Source organism: Molothrus aeneus, chromosome 24, assembly GCF_037042795.1.
Source record: "Molothrus aeneus isolate 106 chromosome 24, BPBGC_Maene_1.0, whole genome shotgun sequence".
NCBI classification, from domain to species: domain Eukaryota; kingdom Metazoa; phylum Chordata; class Aves; order Passeriformes; family Icteridae; genus Molothrus; species Molothrus aeneus.
The window spans coordinates 1684743-1708186 of record NC_089669.1 but is presented as its reverse complement, the minus strand read 5'-3'; the positions used below and the strand labels follow the sequence as shown (position 1 = coordinate 1708186).

General features: G+C 58.5%; 1 protein-coding gene across 1 annotated transcript in view; it reads left to right on the top strand.

The window, feature by feature from the left end:
- SCUBE3 (signal peptide, CUB domain and EGF like domain containing 3) overlaps positions 1-23178 on the top strand; it is a 29279-nt gene extending 6101 nt beyond the window's left edge. Inside the window, exons 2-23 of the mRNA XM_066565262.1 lie at positions 2089-2211; positions 3163-3288; positions 6158-6292; positions 7271-7396; positions 8321-8437; positions 11399-11446; positions 14294-14410; positions 15521-15643; positions 16812-16928; positions 17916-18038; positions 18229-18363; positions 18635-18724; positions 18809-18925; positions 18996-19157; positions 19402-19605; positions 19689-19850; positions 20120-20287; positions 20376-20537; positions 21229-21426; positions 21844-21996; positions 22164-22243; positions 22375-23178. Coding sequence (XP_066421359.1) covers positions 2089-2211; positions 3163-3288; positions 6158-6292; positions 7271-7396; positions 8321-8437; positions 11399-11446; positions 14294-14410; positions 15521-15643; positions 16812-16928; positions 17916-18038; positions 18229-18363; positions 18635-18724; positions 18809-18925; positions 18996-19157; positions 19402-19605; positions 19689-19850; positions 20120-20287; positions 20376-20537; positions 21229-21426; positions 21844-21996; positions 22164-22243; positions 22375-22524 — 2936 coding nt within the window. The 3' untranslated portion in view covers positions 22525-23178. The remainder of the gene's footprint in view (positions 1-2088; positions 2212-3162; positions 3289-6157; positions 6293-7270; positions 7397-8320; positions 8438-11398; positions 11447-14293; positions 14411-15520; positions 15644-16811; positions 16929-17915; positions 18039-18228; positions 18364-18634; positions 18725-18808; positions 18926-18995; positions 19158-19401; positions 19606-19688; positions 19851-20119; positions 20288-20375; positions 20538-21228; positions 21427-21843; positions 21997-22163; positions 22244-22374) is intronic.
- The last annotated feature ends 266 nt before the right edge of the window (positions 23179-23444 follow it).

The window sequence follows — 23444 nt, the reverse complement described above, 5'->3', positions numbered from 1 at the left end:
AAGTTTTGAAGTTACAGAATACGAAAAAAGATAGGAAAAAAAAGGATGCTCTACATGTGTGAGTGGGAGAGGGCCAGAGGTGCATTCGGTGCCTCATGCCTGTTGTTCGTGGTCTCTCGAGTTCGAGAGTGCAGAAGGAAAAATAAATAGGAAATAAAATTCCCCCAAAAGTGAGATTCCTGGCAAAAGGCTGGGAAAGTTTCAATGATGTGATTTATGCCTGGTGGATGCTTCATGTTCTGAGTGTTTTTAGGGGAAGGAGATGGGGGTTGATGGATGGTCCGTACTGTTTGGGTGCTGGTTCCCACCTGGGTGCCAGGGTGGGTGCCAGACCTGACAGCTCTCACCCTGGCACCACGACTTGAAGCATCACAAGGGGATTTATAACTTTGGGGGAACACCTGAAGGGGAGCTCCCAGCCACGCAGGGCCAGGACCAGGATCTGCAGATTCAGGAGACCTTTGGGTCAGCATCAGCTTTGCTGCTGCTGAGTTCCCATGCCCACATCCCCCTGCTCCAGTGCCGCAGCCTCCCAACACCCCTCTGGGAGCCCAGCGAGGGATTCAGAAGTCACTGAGATGCTGAACAGCCACACTCAGCTCCCCAAAGGGACGAGTGGCCCTCGGGTGCCCTGGCACAGGCAGGGTTTGGTGCTGGGTGCTGGCACCGTGGCACCATGACCAGGGCCATGGGTGCTGTAGGTGCCAGCCAGGAGCAGCGCCCTGGTCCCTGTGCAATCCCTGCATCGTCCCCACCGTGGTGGGTCAGCCTCCAGCTGCTGATTAATGGCCCAAGGGAGGCCGCGGTGGCCGCGGGCCATGGCTAATGTCAAATAACAAATATGAATGCGGGCTGTAAATATTTATACAATGCTCAGGCACGTGCCGCCTCCCCGATGCGGAGACAAAGCTCCGCTCGTCCCGGCCGCTCGGGTGAGTCACATCTCCCGGCACAGCCGCCGGGGTGGCCGGCACCGGGCTCGGGCTGCCCTGCCCGCCCTCCCGCCGCCGCCAGGGATGCTTGGGGTCTCTGGGGAGCTCCCGGAGAACGTCTGTTCTTGGGGCTGCTGATTAGAATTCCTTTAAAGGCAGCTGAGAGCTTTGAAGCCTCATGCTACTCCTGACGGGGGGACAGGGAAGCTTGGAGGGACTCCCAGGTTCCCTTTCCTCTGTGAGAAGCTTCCTAGAGGTGGAGGCAAATCCTTCCAGGAGCAGAGCTGATGCTCCCCACGTGGAGCTGGAGCCTGTCCATACCTGCGGGGCTGTGGGTGATGCTCAGCCCCACCTGCCCCTCAGCACCTGATCTGCAGGCACTGGTAGTCATGGAGGGGATGTGCCTGCTTCATTCAGGGCACCACATCTCCCTGATTGCCAGGGCAGTGAGAGCCAGCTGAACAGCCTTTTGCTCACAAACCTCCACTCCACGTGCTTGGGGCTTCTCCATTTCCCACACACCATTAAAACCTCCACTCCCACGGCCTCCTGTCACAGCAAACCCTTGGGCATTGTTGCTTGAGGCCATTGCCAGCACGTGGAGCCCTGGATGTGATGTCCTGGGCAGCACTGCATCCCAGAGAAGGGGGTTGAGGGGCAAAGGGGGATGGGGACAATGCAAATTTTGTCCGTGTCCCCATGGAAGCCCTGATGTTTTTCCCAGTTCTCCCTCCTGGCTCCCAGGTTTATTTAGTGTGGTCCCTGCTAATTTGTGCACATTCCTCGGCGCCTAAGAATAGAAAGTGATGACGATTATTTGGGTGCCTGGTTGGCTCAGGAAACAGCTAATTGGAGACAGAGACTTTTACCTCTGCCCTGGGCTGGCTCCAGCCTGGATTGGGAGTGCTGGAGCAGCATTTCCTATCATCAGACACATGAAAGGGCCAGGGAGTCTCAGGGTGACGTGTCCGAGAGGGGACACAGGTTGTGCTGTTTGGGAGTGGACCCAGTGATTCATCATGTCCAGAGCCCATCATCAGGGCTGGCTGGGGAGCCAGAGGCTGCTGGGATCCATCACCTGGGGTGGTGGCTCCCATGGGGACACGGGTGGAGGCCCTAGGCTCTCCCCTTTGCTCCCTCACCTGTCCTCTTGCAGATGTTGACGAGTGCGTGGAGGGCACCGACAACTGCCACATCGATGCCATCTGCCAGAACACCCCCAAGTCCTACAAGTGCATCTGCAAGTCCGGCTACACCGGGGATGGGAAGCACTGCAAAGGTAGGGACACACCACTGGCAGAGCCAGAGTCCTGCTGAGTGACAGCCCCAGCAGGTCAGAGGCCACCTGTGGCTCATCAACCCATGCAAAAAAGCCACTTGTTCACCCTGGCCCATTGTAAACCTTTTATTCCCCTTTTCTGCCCCAAACTCCTGGCCTGTTGACAGTGCATGGGGACAGAGAGGACTCTGAGTGCCCTTGCTGGTGATGGTGGCAGCCACTGTCCTGATATGGTTGGGGTTGCCCATGAAGGGTCACGTGGGGCTTGTTTTAAACAAAGCTGGGCTTATTTTCCTGCAGGATTTCTGACCCTGAGGCTGCAGAGCTGTGTTAGCAGCTAAAACACAAACTTAAAAATAAGACAGAAACAGAGATATAGATGGTGTAGAAATCAATTTAGATGTAGATATAGGTGTAAATCTGGATATTGATATAGGTATAGGCATATATCTATATATAGATACAACTGAGTGGGGAATGGAAAGAAAATGGGGTCCTTGGGGCAGCAGCAGCAGGAAAGCAGGATTGGGGCAGGGGAAAAATTCCCAGCTGGGAGCAAGTTCAGGGTCAGGATGGGCCGAGTACAAATAGCAGAGGGATTAAAGCGCTCCAGGCACTGCAGGGCTTTGCCATGGAGACGGGGCTGCTCTGGCAGCACCCTGGGAAATCCCAGGAGGTTCCCAGCCCTCTGCACCAGGCTAAAGCTGTGAGACACAGGGCTAGCTGGGGCTCCAGCACCCTGACTGGGGAGAACTGGGATGACTTTGTAGACTCTGGAGGGATGCTGCAGGTGATAATAGAGCTGAGCACCTGCTGGAATAGGCAGAGAGAGCAGAACAGCCCGGGGCACATTACCAGCTGGGTGGCAAAGATGCTGGAGATGGGGAGCAGCACCCATGGTGGGCAGCAGTCGGGGCAGCCCTGCAGCTCTCCCACCCTTCTCCCCTGCAGACGTTGACGAGTGTGAGCGGGAGGACAACGCTGGCTGCGTGCACGAGTGCGTCAACATCCCCGGCAACTACCGCTGCACCTGCTACGACGGCTTCCGCCTGGCACACGACGGCCACAACTGCCTGGGTGAGCGATGGTGGTGCCCTGCAGCTCCTCAGCTGCTCCAGCACCTCGGGACTGACCTGCTGGCTCTCCTTGTTGGGCACTTCCCAGCAGCCAGCACCCCCAGATGTGCTGTAGAGCCGTGGAACCGTGGTGGCACTCCCAGGGCACGCAGGCGTGTCCTGTGCTGGGGACAGGATTGCTCCCTGTTAGATCACAGTGATGCCAAGGGAGGATGCTCCATGCTGGGAGAAAAACTCACTCTGTGGGTCCATCTGGGAGGGTTGGGGAGAGGCAGAGAGTGCTGTAGAGCCGTGGAACCGTGGTGGCACTCCCAGGGCACGCAGGCGTGTCCTGTGCTGGGGACAGGATTGCTTCCCATTACATCGGGGTGATGGCAAGGGAGGATGCTCCATGCTGGGAGAAAAACTCACTCTGTGGGTCCATCTGGGAGAGTTGGGTTTGGAGTTGCTGGGGTGAGGCACAGGCTCCCCACAGCCTCATCCTGCTGCAGCAAGCGGCCGGGCCAGCAGCTCTGCGCTGCTGCCGAGGGCAGGACCAGCTCACCCGGGCCCTGCCGCTCGCTCCGCTCGTGCTCGAGGTCAGCCCTGCACCTGCCCAAATAGATGAGTTAATAGCAAATATGGTGGGGATGGGAACCAGCGAAGGGACTGGATAAATAATCCCCGGGCCAAGACAAACCCGGCATCTGCCTACGGAGCGGCCGCGCATCCTCCCCGCCACTTCCCACCGCCCCGAACTCCATCCGGCCGCGGCCGAGCCAAAGCTCCCGCCGGAGCCCCGGGGCCCATCGAGCTGCCCGCGCCCGTCGCCCGCTTCCTCCCGCGGCATCCGCGGCGGGAGCTCCGGGGCACGGAACCGCCCACCTCCCCTCTGCCTGCAGCTCATGCTATTTTCCAATTAGTGTCTGCAGAGGGGTCATTAATGAGCTCATCACTGGGAGGAGGAGGAGGGGGAAGGGATTATGGACACATACGCTTTGCATTAAGCACCATCACCGGGATCTTTGCAGCCTCCTCGGGGAGGGGGGAGATTTACACAGCTGGGAGGAGGCGCGGGCGGCTGGCTCTGCCTTCCTCTCCCGGGGGAGGATGAGCCCGAGAAGAAGAAAGGGAAGCTGGACGTCATGTGTTTACAGAGTTGGGTGGGAGGGGATGGAGATGGCTGGGGAGCAGCCGGCCAAGCGGGGATCTGGGGGGAGCATGCTGGCTCCCACCTTGAGCCCTTCCTTAGCTCATCCCAGCATCTCATCTCTGATCCCTGCGAGCTTTGCCCAACCTGCCTGCATCCCCTTTTAGTCAAAAGAAAGAGAAGCAGAGCAAAGCAGCGTGTTGTGGCCAGTGCCATGGGCAGGAGCTGAGCTGGAGAGGGGTCAGGGTCTGTGCCCACCAGAGTCCACTGGCCCCTCCATTGCCCATCCTGGGTGACCTTTTGAACCAAGACAGGAATTCAAGCCCCTGTCCTGACACAGGCCCTGCTGGCTTCTGCCCATCTCTGTTGCCTTTAATAAAACAGGTATTAGAGAAGCGGAGTCTCATTTCAGCCATCGGGTTTGAACGGCTGCCTCCTCATTTTTGAGCAGAGCTGGAAGGAGAAGTTGCAAGACATTAAGCCCTTGTTCTAAGCAGGGGGATTTGAGGAGGGTTATTGGCATCTGCAGGACATAGCTTGGCTGGGATGAGCATTGGAGGAAGAAGCCATGAGCTTCCTGCCATGACAGAGGATGTCCCTTTATGCCTGGCTGCAGCCCAGGTGTCAGCCCTCACTGCCCTGTGGCTGAGGGATGTTTTCAACACCTCCTTTCCAAGACAGCAACTTTGTGGGGTGCTCCTGGGCTCTGCTGCCTGGCCACTTCCAGCTAGAGCTGCAGCCCTGCTTTGGTAATTCTGAGCACACCCTCAGGGCTTGCCAGGGGCTGGGGCACAGTGCGAGGCACCCACACTGCTGGGGCATCCGTCTGTCCGTCTGTTTAGCCCAAAAAGCAGGGGGTTTGGGCGTGCTGTGCTGTTTGGGGAGGGGGCTGGTGCTGGCAGCCCCCGGCGTGTGCCGCAGCTCAGCCGCTCTCCGGGCGGTTCCGCTGGGCTCAGTTTTCCCCTCAGCCGTGGCTCTGCAACGCTCCAGTTCACAGGAGGTTTTCTTTGGCACGGGGCCCCTCGCTCCCAGCCTGACACCGTCACCCAGCCCCGCGGGCAGAGGGGGCGCGGGGTGGTCACAGCACAGATTTATCTTTGCCAAGCCTGGCATCCTGGTTGCTCTGGCACCTCAGGGCATTGGTGAGTTCAGCTTGCACCACTGTCCCCAGAAAGCCTCTAGAGAGAGCAATGGGCAGTTACCCTTCATTAAATGCAGGTTTTGCAGGGCTGGAGCAGCAGCAGCCTGGGGTGAGGGCATTGCTGCTGCCACGGGGCCACATCCCAGCCCCTTGCAGCCTTGGCTTGTTAAACCAAAACAGGTGTGAGGGCAGAGCAGGGGATGTGAGTCTCCTTACAAGTAATTATCCCTGCTCTGGGCTAAGGTTTCCCAGCTCCTCCTAATGAAGTGCAGGCATCCTCAGCTGGCAACAGGCTCTGAGGGGCTGGGAGCAGGGGCCGACTGCAGCCAGCATCCTGGATGAGCATTCTGGGTGCTTTGGGTTTTCTGGGACAAGGAAAAGCCCTTTCTCTGTGGTCTGGTGTTCCCTTCTGTAAAATGAGGCCATTAGTCAGTGAAGCTGTAAGACCCCTGCACCCACTCCTGCTGTGCCTTGCCTTCATCCCCCACCCTGTCCAGCTGGGGGGAAGCAGGAGCTGCCCAGCAGGTCTGTGCCACCCAGTGCCCATGCCCTGGGTGTGCCAAGGAGCTGAGCTCACCCCCTGCCACCTTCCCCCTGCAGACCTGGACGAGTGCTCGGAGGGCAACGGCGGCTGCCAGCAGACCTGTGTCAACATGATGGGCAGCTACGAGTGCTTCTGCAGGGAGGGCTTCTTCCTCAGTGACAACCAGCACACCTGCATCCAGCGCCCTGAAGGTCAGTGCTCAGCCCTTCCATGCCCTGGGCCACCCTCCATCCCTGCCTTTATCAGGCAGGTCTGTCCCCTGTCACCTCTGGCCACTCCTGCCTGGGTTTAGGTGCTGCTGCTGGGTTCTTGGTGTGGCAGGTTTGAAAGTGAATCTATGGCAGGCATGTTGGGACAGGTGACAAATGTCCTGCAGCAAAATCCCACAGCTCCCTTGTCCAGGCGCAGCAATTCTGAGCTGGGGACATTAATCCTATGCCCAGAGGAATTTACTGATATATTGAAGGACCTGGAAATCCTCACACCACCTTGAGATGCATCTTCCCCTGCCAGGTCTTGCACAGCACCCAGCCCTTCCTCTCAACATCAACTCTAAATTGTTGCCGTCTGGAGCAACCTCTTAGCCAAAATAGGAGGAAATGAGAGATTTTTGCGTCTCTGCTGATTTTTATCTCTGCTGCTTGGCAAAGCCAGCTGAGTGTTTTTGCTTTCCTCCTTCCCCCTTCCCAGCTGTGTTGGTCACTCCAGCTCCCCAGGAATCCCACCCTGCCCAGGACAGCTGAGCAGCTGCAGTGGCATCTCCTGTGTCCCCATCCATCCCAGGAGGGATGAGCTGGCTGCTCCTTCCTGCTGGTGCCACACTGGTGGTCCCTGCTGGGGACAGGGATGCAGGTGCTGGGTCCTGAGCTCAGTGGGGTTTAAAGCCACTGAGACATGTGGGAGCAGGGTCTCACCTGAGGTGAATCAAAGGTTGAAGGCTCCCAGGTGGTTTTGTCCACCTTCCCAAGCAGCTCTGTGCCAGGAGCTGGCCAGGGTTATCCTGTCCCCACAAGGTTTCCCCTCATCGACAAGGTTTCCCCTCATTGACAAGGTTTCCCTCACTGCCATCAACTCCCCATCGCATCCCATCCCACCTCAGATGTCCCTCTGCCACTGCTGCCCAGTGCCAGCAGCTTTTGGACATTTCTTTGCCTCCTTTTCTCTTTTAGAAGGCATGAACTGCATGAACAAGAACCACGGCTGTGCCCACATCTGCCGGGAGACCCCCAAAGGGGGCATCGCCTGCGAGTGCCGCCCCGGCTTCGAGCTCACCAAGAACCAGCGGGACTGCAAACGTAAGGAGCACCCCAGGGCCGGGGGTACACCCTCCCAGGGACCCCCCAACCCTGTCCCCATGGCACAGACACCTCCTGCCCTGCAGCAAAGCCCTGACCCCCTGGTAGCAGTTGGTTCATTAAGCCTGAAGCTCAGCATGCTCAGCTCTGTCTCTGCTGCCCTTACGGACAATGCTTCTGGCAGCCCCCTTTACTCTGGGATGTTGTGTCCTTACATGACCAGCCTGAAATGGCAGCTCAAGGGGGTCCCAGAGGCTCAGCATCCCCTATTCTTGTCCCAGTGTTTCATTTTCCAAAGGGGAGGTGAACAAGGAGAGTGCAATTGGCATGTGAGGAGCGCAGGAATCCTCTCCCTGGGGCTTGTGGTGCTCTCAGCCCGTCTGATCTCCTGCCAGCATCCCACTGGCAGTGCCAGGGTTATTAAATAGATATGTGTGTGTTTATGCAATTATTTTTATTTTGTTTCTCATTTGCTGTGTGCAGCAAATGCGTAAAATTGCTGTTGAAATGAAGGCGTAATCCTAAACTAAATGAACAGCACACCTTGCCCCCTGGGGAGGGCTGGCAGGGATTCCCAAAAGCTCCTGTGTCATTCCAAAGCTCAGGAAAGCTTCACCCCTCCCCTGCAGCACTGGATTCAGGGTCAGGGTCAACCAGACCACCAGTCCCCTTTGCTTGGACTCCACTGGTGGCATTTAGCAGATATGCAGAGGGAAGACATGAGAAACCACATAAGAGCCTGCAGGTACTAAGATCCCAGAGGGAAAGTGAAGGGCTTTAGGAATTATCTGTGAGGGCAGGAGGGAGGGAAGTCTCTGAGGGTATGGATGAGGTGTTTCCAAGCCAGCTTCATGTGCTACATGTGGATGGTAGGCAGGGAGGAGGAGCTGGGGCCGTGGTGACCCTGGTGCTTTGCTCCCACAGTGACCTGCAACTACGGCAACGGGGGCTGCCAGCACACCTGCGACGACACCGAGCAGGGGCCCAAGTGCGGCTGCCACGTCAAATTCCTGCTGCACTCGGACGGGGTGACGTGCATAGGTAGGTCAGGGCATCACCCACACAGGGGTTGGGCTGTGGCGTGGCTCCTCTTCCTCCCTGGGTGATTTGTCCTTGGCCTGGTGAAGGTTTTTCCCAAGCCTCGGGCGTTTTCCTTTTGCTGAGACTGAGGAAGCTCAGCACTGTGTGAGGGATGCTGCAGCACCTGGGATGTGCCTGCACAGCCACAGGGAGCAGAAGTGATCTTGGTGGTGCTTGAGGGGACACCTGGGGACAGGTTGCTGTGCTGGGGTGCGGGCAGGGGTCCCCTGCCTGCTTCTGTGCTGCTGAAGAGAGAGCTGTGAGGATTCCTCATACTGGGAATTGTTACTGTCGCTGTCACTGGCAGCTTTTGAGGAGGGATGTGGAGGGGGCAGGTTTGCCCACAGCAATCTGTTCCAACTTGGTATTGTGGGGCCTTGGCTCAGGAACAATTGTCTTGCAAAAAAAAAAAAAATACAAAACCAAAACCCCAACAACCTGACAACTCAACCACCCCCAGAATTGTCCTTTTCCTGTGTGTGTTTTCAAATTGTAAAACATCAAGCAGAGATAGAAGTTTTACTGGTTTCATATGCTTGTGCTGTTTAACAGCTGCTTTGATTTAAAAAATGTTATATTTGGGGAGTGATTAAGTCCACAATTGCTTGAGACATTTGAGTTCTTACTGCAAAATGAAAAAGAAAAAGGAACTGGAAGCAAGAGAGGTTTTGGCTCCCCGTGTCCCTGCTGTGCCCGAACAGAAAACCCTTCGTGCTTTCCACAGACGGCTCCGTCCTCAGGGCAGAGGATCCCCCCTGAGCCCCTGGCTCTCCCTGCCAGCTCGAGGGGTGTTTGGGGCTGAGCCCCCAGCAAAGCCCTCCTCCCCATCAGCTCCCTGCTGCTTTAATGTCACTGCTGTGCCCCAGGGTGGATCCCAATCCCTCCTGGCTGCTCACAGCCCCTGGTCCCCGCCGTCCTCGTGTTTATTCCCACAGCCACCGCGTCCTGTCCCACCTCTGAAGAGCCTCCCAGGGGCTGTTGCTGCGCCTGGGTGGGGAGCTCAGGACCCTGGGGGTGTCAGCTGGTGGGTTCCTCCTGGATGAGGGGCCCTGCGTGCGGCGTCTGCCTGGGGCAGGTTTGGGACCGAGGATGCCCCTGGACCTGCTGGGTGTGGGGGTGAGAGAGGAGCTCTCCAAAGCATCTCGTGATCTGGGCGATGCCTCAGAGCAGTCTGTTTGTTGTGGGGGTGGTCTCTGCACTCAGACCCTGGGTACCACAGGTGTGAGGGTGGGATTTGGGGGTTTCCAACATCACCCATCCTCTTGTCCTTGGCCAAAGTGTCCCTCTTTGTCCCCATGCCCTGCGTTGTACCTGCTGGGGAGGCATCTCCCACCAGAGCTAGCACATCCCTGTGAGCTCTCCCCTTGTCCACCTTTCCAGGGGAATTCAAACACTGCACTAGAGGATTCTAGGAGCAGCACCAGCCCAAAGCCCACCACCACACCATGCCTTTGGGCTCTGCAATCCCCTCTGCCCAGCTCTTGCACTCCCTGGGGGATTCCTGATCCCCAGCCCCACTGTGGGAACACCAAGGGCTTGTGCTCCAGCCTCTGGGAGGAGCAGCTGCCCTCTGGGATGCCCAGCCAGCAGATTTACAGCCGAGGTACCTGCTCGGATATTTATAACCAGCCCTTCTTGTTTTATGGCTCGGGCACAGCAAACAGCCCTCCCCCATCCACGCTGCCCCCTTCACCGCCCCTTCCCCATTTCCTCCAAAATATTTCATCATTTCAAGGGGAATAAAGTTTCCAGTGAGGGGAAATGCAAAGTCGTTCCCCGGGCCATGGGCTTTGAAATTGAACGCGGTGTGTTTGATGGGCTGCCGGGACAGGCCCCTGGTCCAGGTTCCCTTCAGATCACACCACGAGGCAGGAAGCACGATCAGCCCCTCTGAGTGACAGTTTCATTAGGCCACGGCCGGTGTTTTTCATTTTTCTGCTTTTTATTGCTGCTTTTAAAAATGCAGATAATGAGGAACATGCCTCTAAGCACAGGGGCCATCACTAATGGCTCCCAACATGTCTGCAGGCACGAGGGGGAGGGGGAGCCGGGAGGGGAAGCCAATGACCTTATATATTTACATTTATGCTCCAAAAGCAGCCTTTTAAAAAAAAAAAGAATGAAAAAAAAGCACATAAAACAGCCCTCCAGCAGCCAAGGGTGCAGTGCCCGCGGGGAGATGCAAAATCAGCTGTCACAGTGGATGCAGATTTTGGCTTTCCAGGAAGATTTACCAGCCAGGGCATCATTGCAGCTCCCTCCCACCCATATTTGGGGTGCAGCCGGGCTATTGCTGACCCCCTACTTGTGGTGGAGTGGGAAGGGGTGGACAGAGAAGAAATACAGTTAGATGGAGAAGGAAACTAAACCCAGCTCAGGTTTTATGGCGGATTTCCTGACCCACACTGGGGCAGTTTGCAGTGCTCCCAGCTTTGTGGGGCTGATGATGCTGGGAGCTCTGGGGTGCGCTGACCCCCGGGGGAGGCTGAGCAGCCCAAACACACCCAGGCTTTGGGCTCGCTGCTGGCTTGGCTGATAAACCCACAGGGTGCAAGCGGCACAGGCGGGGTGTGGCTGCCTTCCCAACGCCCGTGGCTGCGCTCGGGGATCACCACGGGCTGGTTCTGGTTCTGGTCACAGCCAGGAGCCGGCTCCCCACACTAACAGGCTGCACTAACGCTCCTCACAACGCGCTTCTCCCGCTCGCATGGGGCTCCAACCAGCCCAGCACGGCTGGAGGGGGTTTGGAGAGGCTGAGGGACGTGGAATGCTTGGGAGGTGGGAGAGAAAAAGCCCAAAGGAAAACAGGGACAGTTTCCACCAGGCTGGAAACGCAGCAGAGTTGAACCCATTGATGTGTGACACCAACCAAGTTCCCTGCTGGACACTGTTTCTAAATCACTTTTTTATAATGTTAAACAGGGGAGAGACACTTCCAGCAACACGTTATCCTTGAGACGTTTTCTAATGGTAAATATTTTTGTTCTCTCTATCTCTACGAAGGGGTCTAACCGTGGATGGTCTCTCCTCTGGAGACCATGGCGGGGCTGGGGGCTGAGCTGCTGCAATGACCGCATGTCTCACTAACCCTGCCCCGCTGCTGCTTCCAAACCTCACTCCAGGCCAGCCAGGGCTGGGCTGGGGGACAGGGCAGGGACCCCTCCCCTGCTGTGCTTGCATGAGACGGGGCTCTCACGCTGCTTTGGTGGATCCAGCCCACGCCAGGGTGACAATCTCTGCTTTGCTGCGGCTGTGGCAGGGTCACCCCCACACCCAGGAGGAGCTCACAGTGGGCTGCCTGGTGGGGAGGGGGATGCTTGTGCCCATCTCTGTGCTGTGCACTCCCAGTTACCCCTTCCTAGAGCCCACCCAGTTGAGGATGGTCCCCTCTGGGACCTCCAGGGTGTCCCAGGGTTTGGCCTTGCCATGCACAGTGGCTCTCAGCCCAGAGCTGCAGCAATGGCCCTTTCCAGGGCTGGGCACCTCCCCAGGGATTTCTTTGCATCCCCGTGGGGTCTCCAAGCCCTTCACAAAGGTAAGGTGATGCCTCTGCTCTGCCACCAAGGAAACTGAGGCAGAAGATGCAGCAATTTGCTTGTAGTGGGGAATCTTGGTCCTGGATGTTCTGGGTGCAGGCAAACTCCTGGCACATCCAGGAGCTGTGGGACCTCAGCTCACCAGCCCAGGGAGCACAGACTGCAGCTTCTGGGGGGGCTCTGAAGAGCCTTTCACACAGGGGTGGGAGAAGGGGGGACCCCAGATCTGCGTCATCACCACACTCCAGCCAGCCCAGCTGTAATCCCCCCAGTTACCATGGAATTATCCCCTCTGGCTCGTGGGCTCACGTCCTGCTGAGATTGTCACTTCTCAGAAGGTGGAGGTGAGGCCAGAGTGTCACCAGCACTGAGGTGCTGAGCAGGGTGAGGAGTGCCATGGCACAGCAGCCAGGCAGTGACAGCAGAGCTGGGATGGAGGAGGGTGGAAAAGAGTCAGAGTGTGTGAGTGAGTGTGTGTGTGTAGCTTTGTCCTGTCCCTGCCTGAGCGATGGAGGCCTCACCAAAGCCCTGGGTGGCTGGTGAGTCACGCCAGGCTGGGAGCAGCCCTGGGCTGCCAGCTCCGCCGAACAATTGCTGCTCCCCGGGGCAATCCAGAGCCCAGCCCTGTGCCTCCATCCTCCGCTGCCTCACAGGTACCCCAGCAGCCCCCTCCAAGCTTTCTGCCAACCCAGAACAGGGCTTCCCCCTTCACAGAGGGGTTTGCAGTGCTGCTCTGGCTGTGCTGAGCGAGCTCACACCCAATGCCCACCCTGGGCACCCACCCTGGGATGGTGGGTGGGTGAAATTCCAGGTGAAATTCCCAAAGGTGCAAAGCAGCCAGGAGGGGTTCACAGTGCTGGAGGAGGCTGTGAGCACAGTGACTGTGCCCAGGGCACCACATTCATTCTCTGGAGAGCTCCATCCTCCCTGCTGCAGCTGCTTCTGCAGCTCCATCCCGCTGGCAGCAGCAGCACCTGAGCCAAACCAATCCTCTTATCTCAGTGGTGACCCTGTTAAATCAATCCTCCCCGGGCTGCTTCTGCATCAGCTGCTGGAACAAAGGCTGGCATTGAACAAATGATTCCCTGGCCTTTCAGAAAGTTTCCCTTCCCTTGGGCACGGTGTCACCCGCCCTGTGTCCCTGTCCCCTGGCACGGCTGGGCAGCGCGAGGACCTGGCTGGAGGAATAATATCTGCAGAAATCCTTCCCCTGCCGTTAGGTTTTGTAATTGTGCTGGCGATTAATTTCATAAAATGGTCCCTTTTGTTCTCTTATTATGGGACATCATAAAAATAGCAGTGGCAAGACGAGCACAGAGCGATCCCAGCTCCCGGGCCCCGCGGCAAATGGTTGGATGGTTCAGTCATTCCTACCCCATGTGGTGCTTGCAAAGAGCAGGAGAACCTGGGATTTGCTCTTTCCAAGGAATTTCTTCAAGGCATTTTCATCTTGGGTTCCTTGAAGCCCAAATGCCTCATTTATCCAAGCAACCAGCCTTCTGAAAGGAATATTTTATTATCCTTTGTGAACAACTTAATGCACTTCAAACCATTGTTCTGGTGGTTAGGGTTGAAATTGAGGATTGATCTCACAGGGAAGCTGTCAAGCTGAAAATGCTTCATTTAAATTAGTGTCCCTTCTAGTCCTACCAGCAACAGCTGACTTTGATAATACTGAAATAATTAGCTCTTTTTTTTTTTTCAATTGGATTTTTTTTTCCACTGATGCTGCCTGCCTCTGAGTGTGTGTTTTAATTATATGATGTGTCTCCCAAATTAGCCTGAGACACATCTCAGTGGCTGAGCAGTGGGTGACGGTCAGGGACTGACAGCACAGGGTCACCGTGGCTCTGTGGCTCAGCAGCTTGGTGGCAGTGAGGGGGACAGGACCCCCCTGCCACCCCACTGGGGGACTGGGGCTGTGCTCCCCCATCCCTGGGAGCTGCAGCCTGGCAGGACCTGTGTCCGGCTGCTCTTGCACAAGTGCTGCGACTTTGAATTCCTCCGTTTGGGAAATTGGACTCCTCCTCTCTGGAGCTGCCCAAGGTGGCCCCCAGGAGGCCCTGCCTGTCTGTGGGGCACACCAGCCCCATGTGTTCATCATTTCATGCCTCTGTGGCCTCGCTGCTGCTGTGTGAGAGCCAAGGGAGCTTCCCATGGGCTCTGCAGGGAGCTTTGTACCCACTACCACTCCCAGGCCGTGCCATCTGGGTGGTGTGACTCCCCCAGCCTTTTGCACAGGGGTCCCTCACCCCAGCATTTCTGTCCCCTTGCCATGCAGAGACGTGTGCTGTGAACAACGGGGGCTGTGACAGCAAGTGCCACGACGCGGCCACCGGCGTCCACTGCAGCTGCCCCATGGGCTTCATGCTCCAGCCTGACAGGAAGACCTGCAAAGGTAGGTGGGTGTGAGTGGGGCGGGGGGCTCACTGCTCACCCCTGGGTGCCCCAGGCCCCCGCTGTGTCCTCAGTGCCCTCAGAAAAGGCTCAGATTTAGCTCAGCCCAACATTGCCCCCAGTGCTCACTGGCTTGGTGTTTGCATCCATGGGGTGGGGACAGGAATCACCCCCTGCATGGGGACTGGGATGCCTTGCTGCAGGCACCGTGCTTGGCCCCATGCCCCTGGGAAGCCTGTGGGGAGGAGGAAAAGGGGATCAGGTCAAGTTGGAGGCAGCCCTTGTGGGACTAGAGGGTCCTGTCCCATCTCAGCCCACCCCAGTGCCTGAGCTGCCCCAGGGGAAGGGCTGGGTGTGCAGGGAATGCACACCTGCTCTGGGGGTGTGAGATGCACAGGTCCCCCTTGGGACACTGCCCAACCAGGTCCCACATGGGGGAGAACACCCCGAGATGCTGCACATCCCACCAATGTCCCCATTCCCCTGTCCCTGCCAGGAGGGCAGCCCAGGCTGCTTTCCCTGCACCCCAAATTTCCCCCCCTCAGGGCTGGCCAGTGCCTGCATTGTGTCTTTTGGCAGCTCTCAGAACTTGACCCCAGCTGAAAGGAAAGCCTGTGCCACTGCTGGCTGCCTGTCTACCTGTTGACTGCTTCCAGAACCCCTTGTCCCTGGTATTTTATCAGAGCATCCACCCCTCTCCAGTTCTGCAGTTTCCAGCGATGTGCAATAACCCAGAGCCACGTCCCCTGTGTCTGGGGTTTTATTAGGGCTGCAGGCAGGTTTACAGCTTGCTCCCTCACAGTCATAAAAAGAAAGCCTCAGCCCCGGCGAGGCAGAGCTGCTGCCCCAGCACTGGGGGGTGGAGGGACAGGGCAGGCTGCTGCCTCCTCCTGGTCTCCTTCCATTTCACACGTTGTTTCCTCACAGTAAATTGTGTGATTAGTGGGAGAACAAACCACCTCAGCCACATTCCCCTGCCGACCATCAGAGCCCAAAGGGTTTCCTCCATTGTCCCTCGTGGTGGGGACAGCATCCAGAGGGGAGCCCTGGGCTCTCCTGGCCGAGCATCCCAGCCAGGGTGTGACCCTTGGGTGTCCCTTGTCCCCACCAGACATCGACGAGTGCCGGCTCAACAACGGCGGCTGTGACCACATCTGCAGGAACACGGTGGGCAGCTTCGAGTGCAGCTGCAAGAAGGGCTACAAGCTGCTCATAAACGAGAGGAACTGCCAAGGTGAGGGGCACTGAGTGCCCGGGCCCCTGCCCTGCCCCTCCCTGCACTCCCATGGCACTGCTGCCCCGGCTGCTCATTCCTCTGCCCTTCCTGTGGACTGCATGCATCCTTCAGGGGATTAGTGCTGGATTCAGGCTCTGGTTTGGGGCTTAGCCCTTCAGTCTCAGAGCTGGGGACTTGTGGGCTCTTGCAGAGTTAAAGCCAGCAATCAGGCAGCTGCCAGGGCTCCCAGTTCTTGGAGGGCAGGAATGGGGAGAAGATGCCTCCTGCTCACTCCAGAGGGAGCTGCCTGCTCCATGCTGCTTCTTCCACCTTTTTCTCCCCGTCCCAACATCTTTGTCCTCATCTCCCATAAGCCCAGGAGGTCAGTGCTGCCCCCGCAGCCCATGGCCGAGGTCAGCACGGCAGGTGTGCCTGAGCCCGAGCGCTGCCTCCTGAAAACACAGGCCCGGGGAAGGAGGGGGCTGGCAGGCTCCGGGGCTGCCACTGCTTTCATCTCCGTCCAGGTTCTGTGCTCGGGGAGTTTGACGTGAGCGCAGCAATTAACTTAATGAAGCCAATGAAATGATGCTCCAGCCCACCGGGCTGGGTTCACCTCCCAGCCGGGGCCTCCCTGCCCCAGCGAGGTGCCCGCGGGGCCGAGCAGACATTGCTGGCACCGTCCCCGAGGCAGGACCTGCCCGCACAGCATTCCTGATCCCTTCCTGGCATCCTCCCGATCCCTCCCTGCCCCGGACCGGCAGCAGCCGGGGGCTCCTGCAGCCCTCCCGTGCCAGGGACGGGATGCTGGCCCTGTTTGGCCCGTTTGAGGAGCAGAGGGGCTGCAGGAGCGATGCTGGCCCTGTTTGGCCCGTTTGAGGAGCAGAGGGGCTGCAGGAGCTTGTGGCAGGGGGACGCTGGTGCAGTGGGTGAGGAGGAGCTCGGGGAAGGAGGGAGCCCAGGGCTCTGGAGCATACTGGTGTTGGATCTCCGGAGCATCCTGAATGCCCAGAATTGTACTGAATGCCCGGAGCAATCTGGTTCTGGACCCTGGAGGGTACCAGGGCAGGGTCCCACAGCATCCCAGCGCAGCCCTCGGCTTGCTGGAGCAGCTGGAGCAGGAGGGGGACAGTCCCGCAGAGGGAACGGCCGTGCCAGCTCTCACCTCCTCCCCTTGCCCTTCCTCCAGACATCGACGAGTGCTCCTTTGACCGGACCTGCGACCACCTCTGCATCAACACCCCCGGCAGCTTCCAGTGCCTCTGCCACAAGGGCTACACCCTCTATGGACTCACCCACTGCGGAGGTAGGGCCAGCTGGACCCCGCTGGGGTCCCAGGGGTGGGACAGCCCCGGGTGCGGCTGCCGTGGGACCCCTGGGGACCCTCCCCACCCCCGGGGCCCGCGGGGACGGTCGGTTCCACGCACACGCCAGGCAGGGACGGGGCTCACAGCCAGACTCGCTGGTGTCTGCAACTTCAAACAGAGCGACAGGAACAATTTGCGACTTGTCTGCAGCGGGAGAGAGAGAGGGAGAAATCCCCGGCGTTTTTGGCAGGGAGCTGTGACGGGGTGGGAAGGGGAACATCAAAAGGGTTTGATTTAAATTTCACAAGGCAGATAGCTCCCAAGGGCGGGGGCGTGCTGCGCCCGGGAAGCGGGAGGTGGATGAAACACGCTCCGCAGGGGCTGCCGAGCGTGTTGTGGCAGCGGTGCCGGCGGCCCGGGATCAGAGCCCGGGTGCTCCGGTGCTGGGTCAGCGACCCTCCGAATATTTCTGAGCTACACGGTCAGCGTGAGCCCCCGGCACTGTCTGGGGTGGCCCTGCAGCAAAGGGATTGATGGCTCCCATCAATGCCCCGAGTGAGGGCGAGCTGGGCAGGGAGGGCTCTGACAGGGGCAGCTCCATCCCTGAGCTGAAGCATCATTTCAGGCCGGGGGGACCCTGCTGAAGAGAGGGACCAGGGCTGAGCCTTTTGGGTTCAGTTTCTAAGTGAAAAATGTCGGCTCTGTCTGCTGTGCCATGAGGGGCTGGGCTCAGCCTGGATGGGTTGCACCCGTCCCTGCCTGGCCCTTGGGGACAGCAGGAGTCGAGCTGTCCCTTATCCCCATGGAGCTGGCACAGCTATGGGGAGGTGGCACTGCTGGAAATGCCCCGAGGTGCAGATCCCCTGTCCCAGCTGGGCTTGGATTTATCCATCCAGAATCCCAGCCCTGAGAAATGCAGTGATTCAGTGTCAGAGCCGAGGGGTCCCACTGTCCCTCAGTCACTGTCCCTTCCTCTGTCCCCACAGACATTGATGAGTGCAGCATCAACAGGGGTGGCTGCAAATTCGGCTGCATCAACACTCCTGGCAGCTACCAGTGTACCTGTCCTGCTGGCTGCAAGCTGCACTGGAACAAGAAGGACTGTGTGGGTATGTCAGGCCAGGAGCCAGCAGGGCTGCTGGAGGAGCTGGGGGCTCTGGGATGCCAGGCTGGGGTCCCTGTGCCATGCTCTGGCACTGTCTCCTCCCTGGTGAATCCCCCATGAGCTGGAGGGCATTGGGGTCCCTCGTGGGTCTCTGAGCTGTGCCAGCCACGGGCATCCCTGATTGTCATCAGCAGCTGGTGCTTGTCCCTTGGAGCTGGTGAAGTGCCTGCCAGGTTCGGTGGCACCACGGGCCACCCTCACGTGCAACAAGATGGGCAAGAAGGACAGCTGTGCCCTTTCCTGCACCTCCAAGGCCCGATTTCTGCCAGGTACTGGTACTAGTGCCACCACCAGCATGAGCAGGGGGTCCCCATTTCCTGCATGGCCCAAACTGAGGGGAGAGGGGTGGCTCCACAGCCAGAGTGCAGTGGCTGGGGGAGGGAGGGAGGTTGTAGCTTAGGAGGGCTCATTGTTGGGTGCAGATCCACGGGCCAGGTCCCTGGTTCAAGATCTCTATGGCAGGGTGCTGGGCATCATCCCCCCACGGCACAGCCTGCCTGCATCACCCTGGCGGAGCCAACTCCCCTTTCTCCCTCACAGAGTCCGACAGCAGCTACACAGTGAGCTGTGGGACCCCCGTCCTGCGGCAGGGCCAGCACAGACCCACCAACAGCAGCCAGCAGTGCCTCGGTAAGGGGGCTCCTGGGGTGCCCACGGCTGCCACCAGCCTGGCTGGGCCATGCCAGCTTGCTGAGCACCCACCTGTTCTTTCAGAGACTGTGGCTGCCCCCGTCAAGCAGAAAGCCTCCTTCAAGATCAAGGATGCCAAGTGCCACCTGCACCCCCGGAGCAAGGGCAAGCAGGAGGAGGCCGGGAAGGCTGGGACACAAGGTGAGGTGTGATGGTGGGGAGGTGCCTGTGCCCCAGCAGGGAGGGGGTGCTGACCTGTCCCCCCCTGCAGGTGGCTCGGCACCGTGCTCTGACTGCCAGGTCACCTTCGTCAACCTCAAGTGTGACTCGTCCAAGAAGGGGAAGGGGCGCCGGGCTCGCAACTCCCCCAACAAAGAGGTGACACGGATCACGCTGGAGTTTGAGGCAGAGATCAAGCCTGAGGAGATCACAGGTGGGCACAGCACTGGCCCGACCCATCTTGGGTCAGCACAGGTGGTGGGACCAGGGGCACGATACCATCCCCATGCAGCAAGGAGAGATAAACCAGTCCTCATCTTGCACTGGATTGGCACACGCTGGGTAGCACTTGCAGCTGAGCATTTGGGGGATGGTTTTAATGCTCCTGGGCTTCCCTCTGCACCCCTCCCTTCTTACTGCATCCCTCCTGTCCCCCCATTCCCCTCTGCGCCACCCAGCCAGCTGCAACCTGCACTGCCTGCGACAGAGAGTGGAGAAGAAGCTGAAGTCGGCCATCAAAGCCCTGAAGAAATCCATCAACCAGGAGCGGTTCCTGCTGCGCTTCTCGGGGATGGAGTACGAGGTGGCCCGGAAGCTGAGCGTGGCCCCGGAGCGGCAGGAGAGCTGCGGGCCGGGCCAGCAGCGCCTGGCCAGCAAGTGTGGTAAGGAGGAGCGTGGCGGGGTGACGAGGGGACCCGGCGGTGACAGCCCCCACAGCATCACCGACGGCCCCCCCGGCTCTCAGTCAGCTGCTCGCAGGGAACCTATTACCACGGGCAGACGGAGCAGTGCGTGCCCTGTCCCCCCGGCACCTACCAGGAGAGGGAGGGGCAGCTCTCCTGTGACCTGTGTCCCCGCGGCGACACCTTCGGACCCATCGGAGCCACCAACATCACCGGCTGCACCGGTAAGGAGGGCACAGGTGGGGCTCGAGGCACACTCGGGGGATGTCCAGGGCCGCAGCCTCCACCATTAGCCAGCAGACAGGAGAGCCTTGAGCATCCCCAGGGCTCACAGAGACGTCTGGTTTGGGTGTTTATTATTTAGAGGGGACCCCAGGAAGGGCAGCACTTGCTCTGGGTGTACTGGTGGTGCTACAGCTGAGGGGGAAGAGGATCTGGGTATGGGGCAGGAGAGCATGTGGGGTGCCAGGACTGAACAATGCCTTGCCTGCAGGTCAGTGTCCCCCTGGCCAGCACTCTGCTGATGGCTTCAAGCCCTGCCAGCCGTGTCCCCGTGGCTCCTACCAGCCCGAGGTGGGGCGGGCGCTCTGCTTCCCCTGTGGCGGGGGGCTGACCACCCGCCACGAGGGAGCCCTCTCCTTCCAGGACTGCGACACCAAAGGTAGGGCAGAGCTGGGCCCCAGCACGGGGCCACCCAGCAGGGCCGCGCCAGCAGCTGACACAGCCCCCTGTGCTCCCTGACCCCCCAGTGCAGTGCTCCCCTGGGCACTACTACAACACGAGCGTGCACCGCTGCATCCGCTGCGCCGTGGGCACCTACCAGCCCGACTTCCGGCAGAATTACTGCATCTCCTGCCCTGGCAACACCACCACCGACTTCGACGGCTCCACCTCGGTGTCCCAGTGCAAAAGTAGGCGAGCTGGGGGGCAACAGAAGGGGGGGGGGACAGGTGTGGGGTTCTCCTTCAAAAGTGTTTTAAAATCCTGTAGAGTTTGGGGTCATCTCTGGCAGGCATGGGGAGTTCTGCCTGACCGTGTCATCAGCTGATTAGTAGGAAGGATATAATTCTGATTCCTTCTCAGCCAATGAATAGGACAAATAAGTTGCTGGCGATGATTAGGATGAGTATAGCAATTAGGAAGAATAGTAGATAGGTGAAAAATTTTGTAATGTAGGGGTTTGAGGTTGTATATCATGTTGCAAATTGTAGGATAGATCATGATACAAATGGGAATAGTGCAATGGGGAAGAAGGTAAGGGAGTAGAAGTCTATTTTCAGGCTGACGGGGATTTTGACTTTTATAATGAACTTTCATTCCCAGAAGGAGGTGAGGCTTTCTGTTCCGGAGTGGATATAGATTGCTATTGGGATTAGGCTGATTAGGAAGGAAGTTTTGACTGTGTTTGTAATTGTGCTGGGAGTGTTCTTGAGGTTTTTGGATAGAAGAGGAAATAAGATGCGGGTGGAGGGGGTTGCTAGGGTTAAGAGTATGAATGTGTTTAGGACTAGTGAGAGGTCCACACTGCCCCTCTGGCCCAGCAAACCACCCCCAGCGGGACCCTCGCCCCCAATGCCCTGGTGTGGTGTCCCTGCCTTGCAGACCGGCAGTGTGGAGGGGAGCTGGGGGAGTACACGGGCTACATCGAGTCCCCCAACTACCCGGGGAATTACCCTGCCAACATCGAGTGCACCTGGAACATCAACCCCCCGCCCAAGCGCAAGATCCTCATCGTGGTGCCCGAGATCTTCCTCCCCTCCGAGGATGAGTGCGGCGACGTCTTGGTCATGCGGAAAAACTGTAGGTAACCGAGCAGGCCACGGTGCTCAGGGGAGGAGCTGGGCAGGAAAAGGCTGGGTTTTGGCAGAGAGGGACAAAGGTGCATCCCCGGGCAGCAGGAGGGGAGTTTTGGGAATAGGGTGAGTGGGGAGACGAGCATCACCCTGCATCCAGGGGTCTTGCTGGATCTCAGAGGGATGTGCATGGGCTGGGCTGCACACCTGGGACTCCATTTTGAGGGTTAAAAGCCCCATTTGGTGCTTTCCAGAGCAAGGAAGGAATAACAATCCCTAGTATGTAACATGAGGGTTAGGGGGAGCTCAGCCTTGCCCAGCAGGGACAATTCCCATCCCTGATGCCACCCTTGACCCAGTAAGGTTGGGGGTAGCTCTGCTGATGGGCAAGCAGCATCCTGTGTCCCCTTGCTGTTCCCTGCAGCCTCCCCATCCTCCATCACCACCTACGAGACCTGCCAGACCTATGAGAGACCCATCGCCTTCACCGCCCGCTCCCGCAAGCTCTGGATCAACTTCAAAACCAGCGAAGCCAACAGTGCCCGGGGCTTCCAGATCCCCTACGTCACCTACGACGGTGAGCACGGGGAGATGCCATCCCAGCACCCTGGTGCTTCTCCCCCCACAGTTTGGGACCCAGTTCAGCCCCAGTTCACACCTTGTGTGTTTGGGGGGAGCAAACTGAAGGATGGAGGCCAGAGGTTCGGGGACAAGTGGCAGCTCATGCCCTGTGTGTTTTGGCAGAGGACTACGAGCAGCTGGTGGAGGACATTGTGCGGGATGGAAGGCTCTACGCCTCTGAGAACCACCAGGAGATCCTCAAGGTGAGCCCCCAAGTCCATAACCCCCCAGGGCATCCTTCCTTTCAGGGATGCATCCTGCTCTCCTTGCATTTGGGGCTTCAGGGGAGCACGGCGGGGATGCTGAACCTTCTTCTGGCTCGGCTTCCCTGCAGGACAAGAAGCTCATCAAAGCTTTCTTCGACGTGCTGGCGCACCCCCAGAACTACTTCAAGTACACAGAGAAGCACAAGGAGATGCTGCCCCGCTCCTTCATCAAACTCCTGCGCTCCAAAGTCTCCAGCTTCCTCCGGCCTTACAAATAGCCCGCCGCGCCCCGCCGCCCCGGGCCGCCCCGCAGCCAAGGAAACCCTCTTCTCCCTTCCTTCTCCTTTCTGATTTTCCCTTCCTCCGCCTGGCTCCGGCAGGATCGCCACTGCTCGCCCCGCAGACGTCTCCCCACGATTTCCCCGCCGCTCCCTGCAGAGCTGCGCTCCCAGCCGGGGCTCGCTCCGGTCTCCTCCGGTGAAGCCGCTCCCCTCTTCCGAAGCAGAAGGTTTTAGGAAACTGAAGTAGTGGTCCTTTCGCTGTCCCGTGTGCTCCTCCCTTTGGTTTCCTTTACGCCAGGTCTGTCCCCGTTCCCTGGGGCCAGCAGCAGCCCAGGATAGTGAGGGGGGGGTCCCTGTCGGGAGCGCTCTCCGAGGAGCGCAGGAGGCGACGCCGCGTCCGCCGCAGCTCCCGGCGCCGCTTTGGGGGAAAAGAACTGCCAAAGCCGCCTTGATGGAACAGGAAATGCAAAGGAGCGATGGCAAAGCCCACCAGCGCGGCACCGTGGTGGCTCTGGCCCGCTGGAGAGCCGCGCTGGTGCTGGGAGGGAAGCGCAGCCAAGCCACGTTCCCGGAGAACAATGTCTGGCTGCACGGGAGAAAACAGGGAGCAAAGGAGAAGGACTTTCAGCCGGGTTCGATTTTTTTTCTTCCCCCCCCCCGCCACCCCCACCACACCCCAGACACTTGTGCCAAGAAACCAGACTTTGTTACAAGCTCTGCCAAAGAGTAACTCGGAAAAGCAAGCTTTGAGAAGAGCAGGAGTTAATGTTTGTGCACTAGGATATCCTCCTTTCTACCTTTTTCATATGTATTAAGTGCAATCATTTGAGTCTTCCTTATATTATTTAGAGGGAAGTTGTTTTTTGGGGTTTTTTTGGTTTGTTTTTTTTTTTTTTTTTAACTAGAAACGACAATAT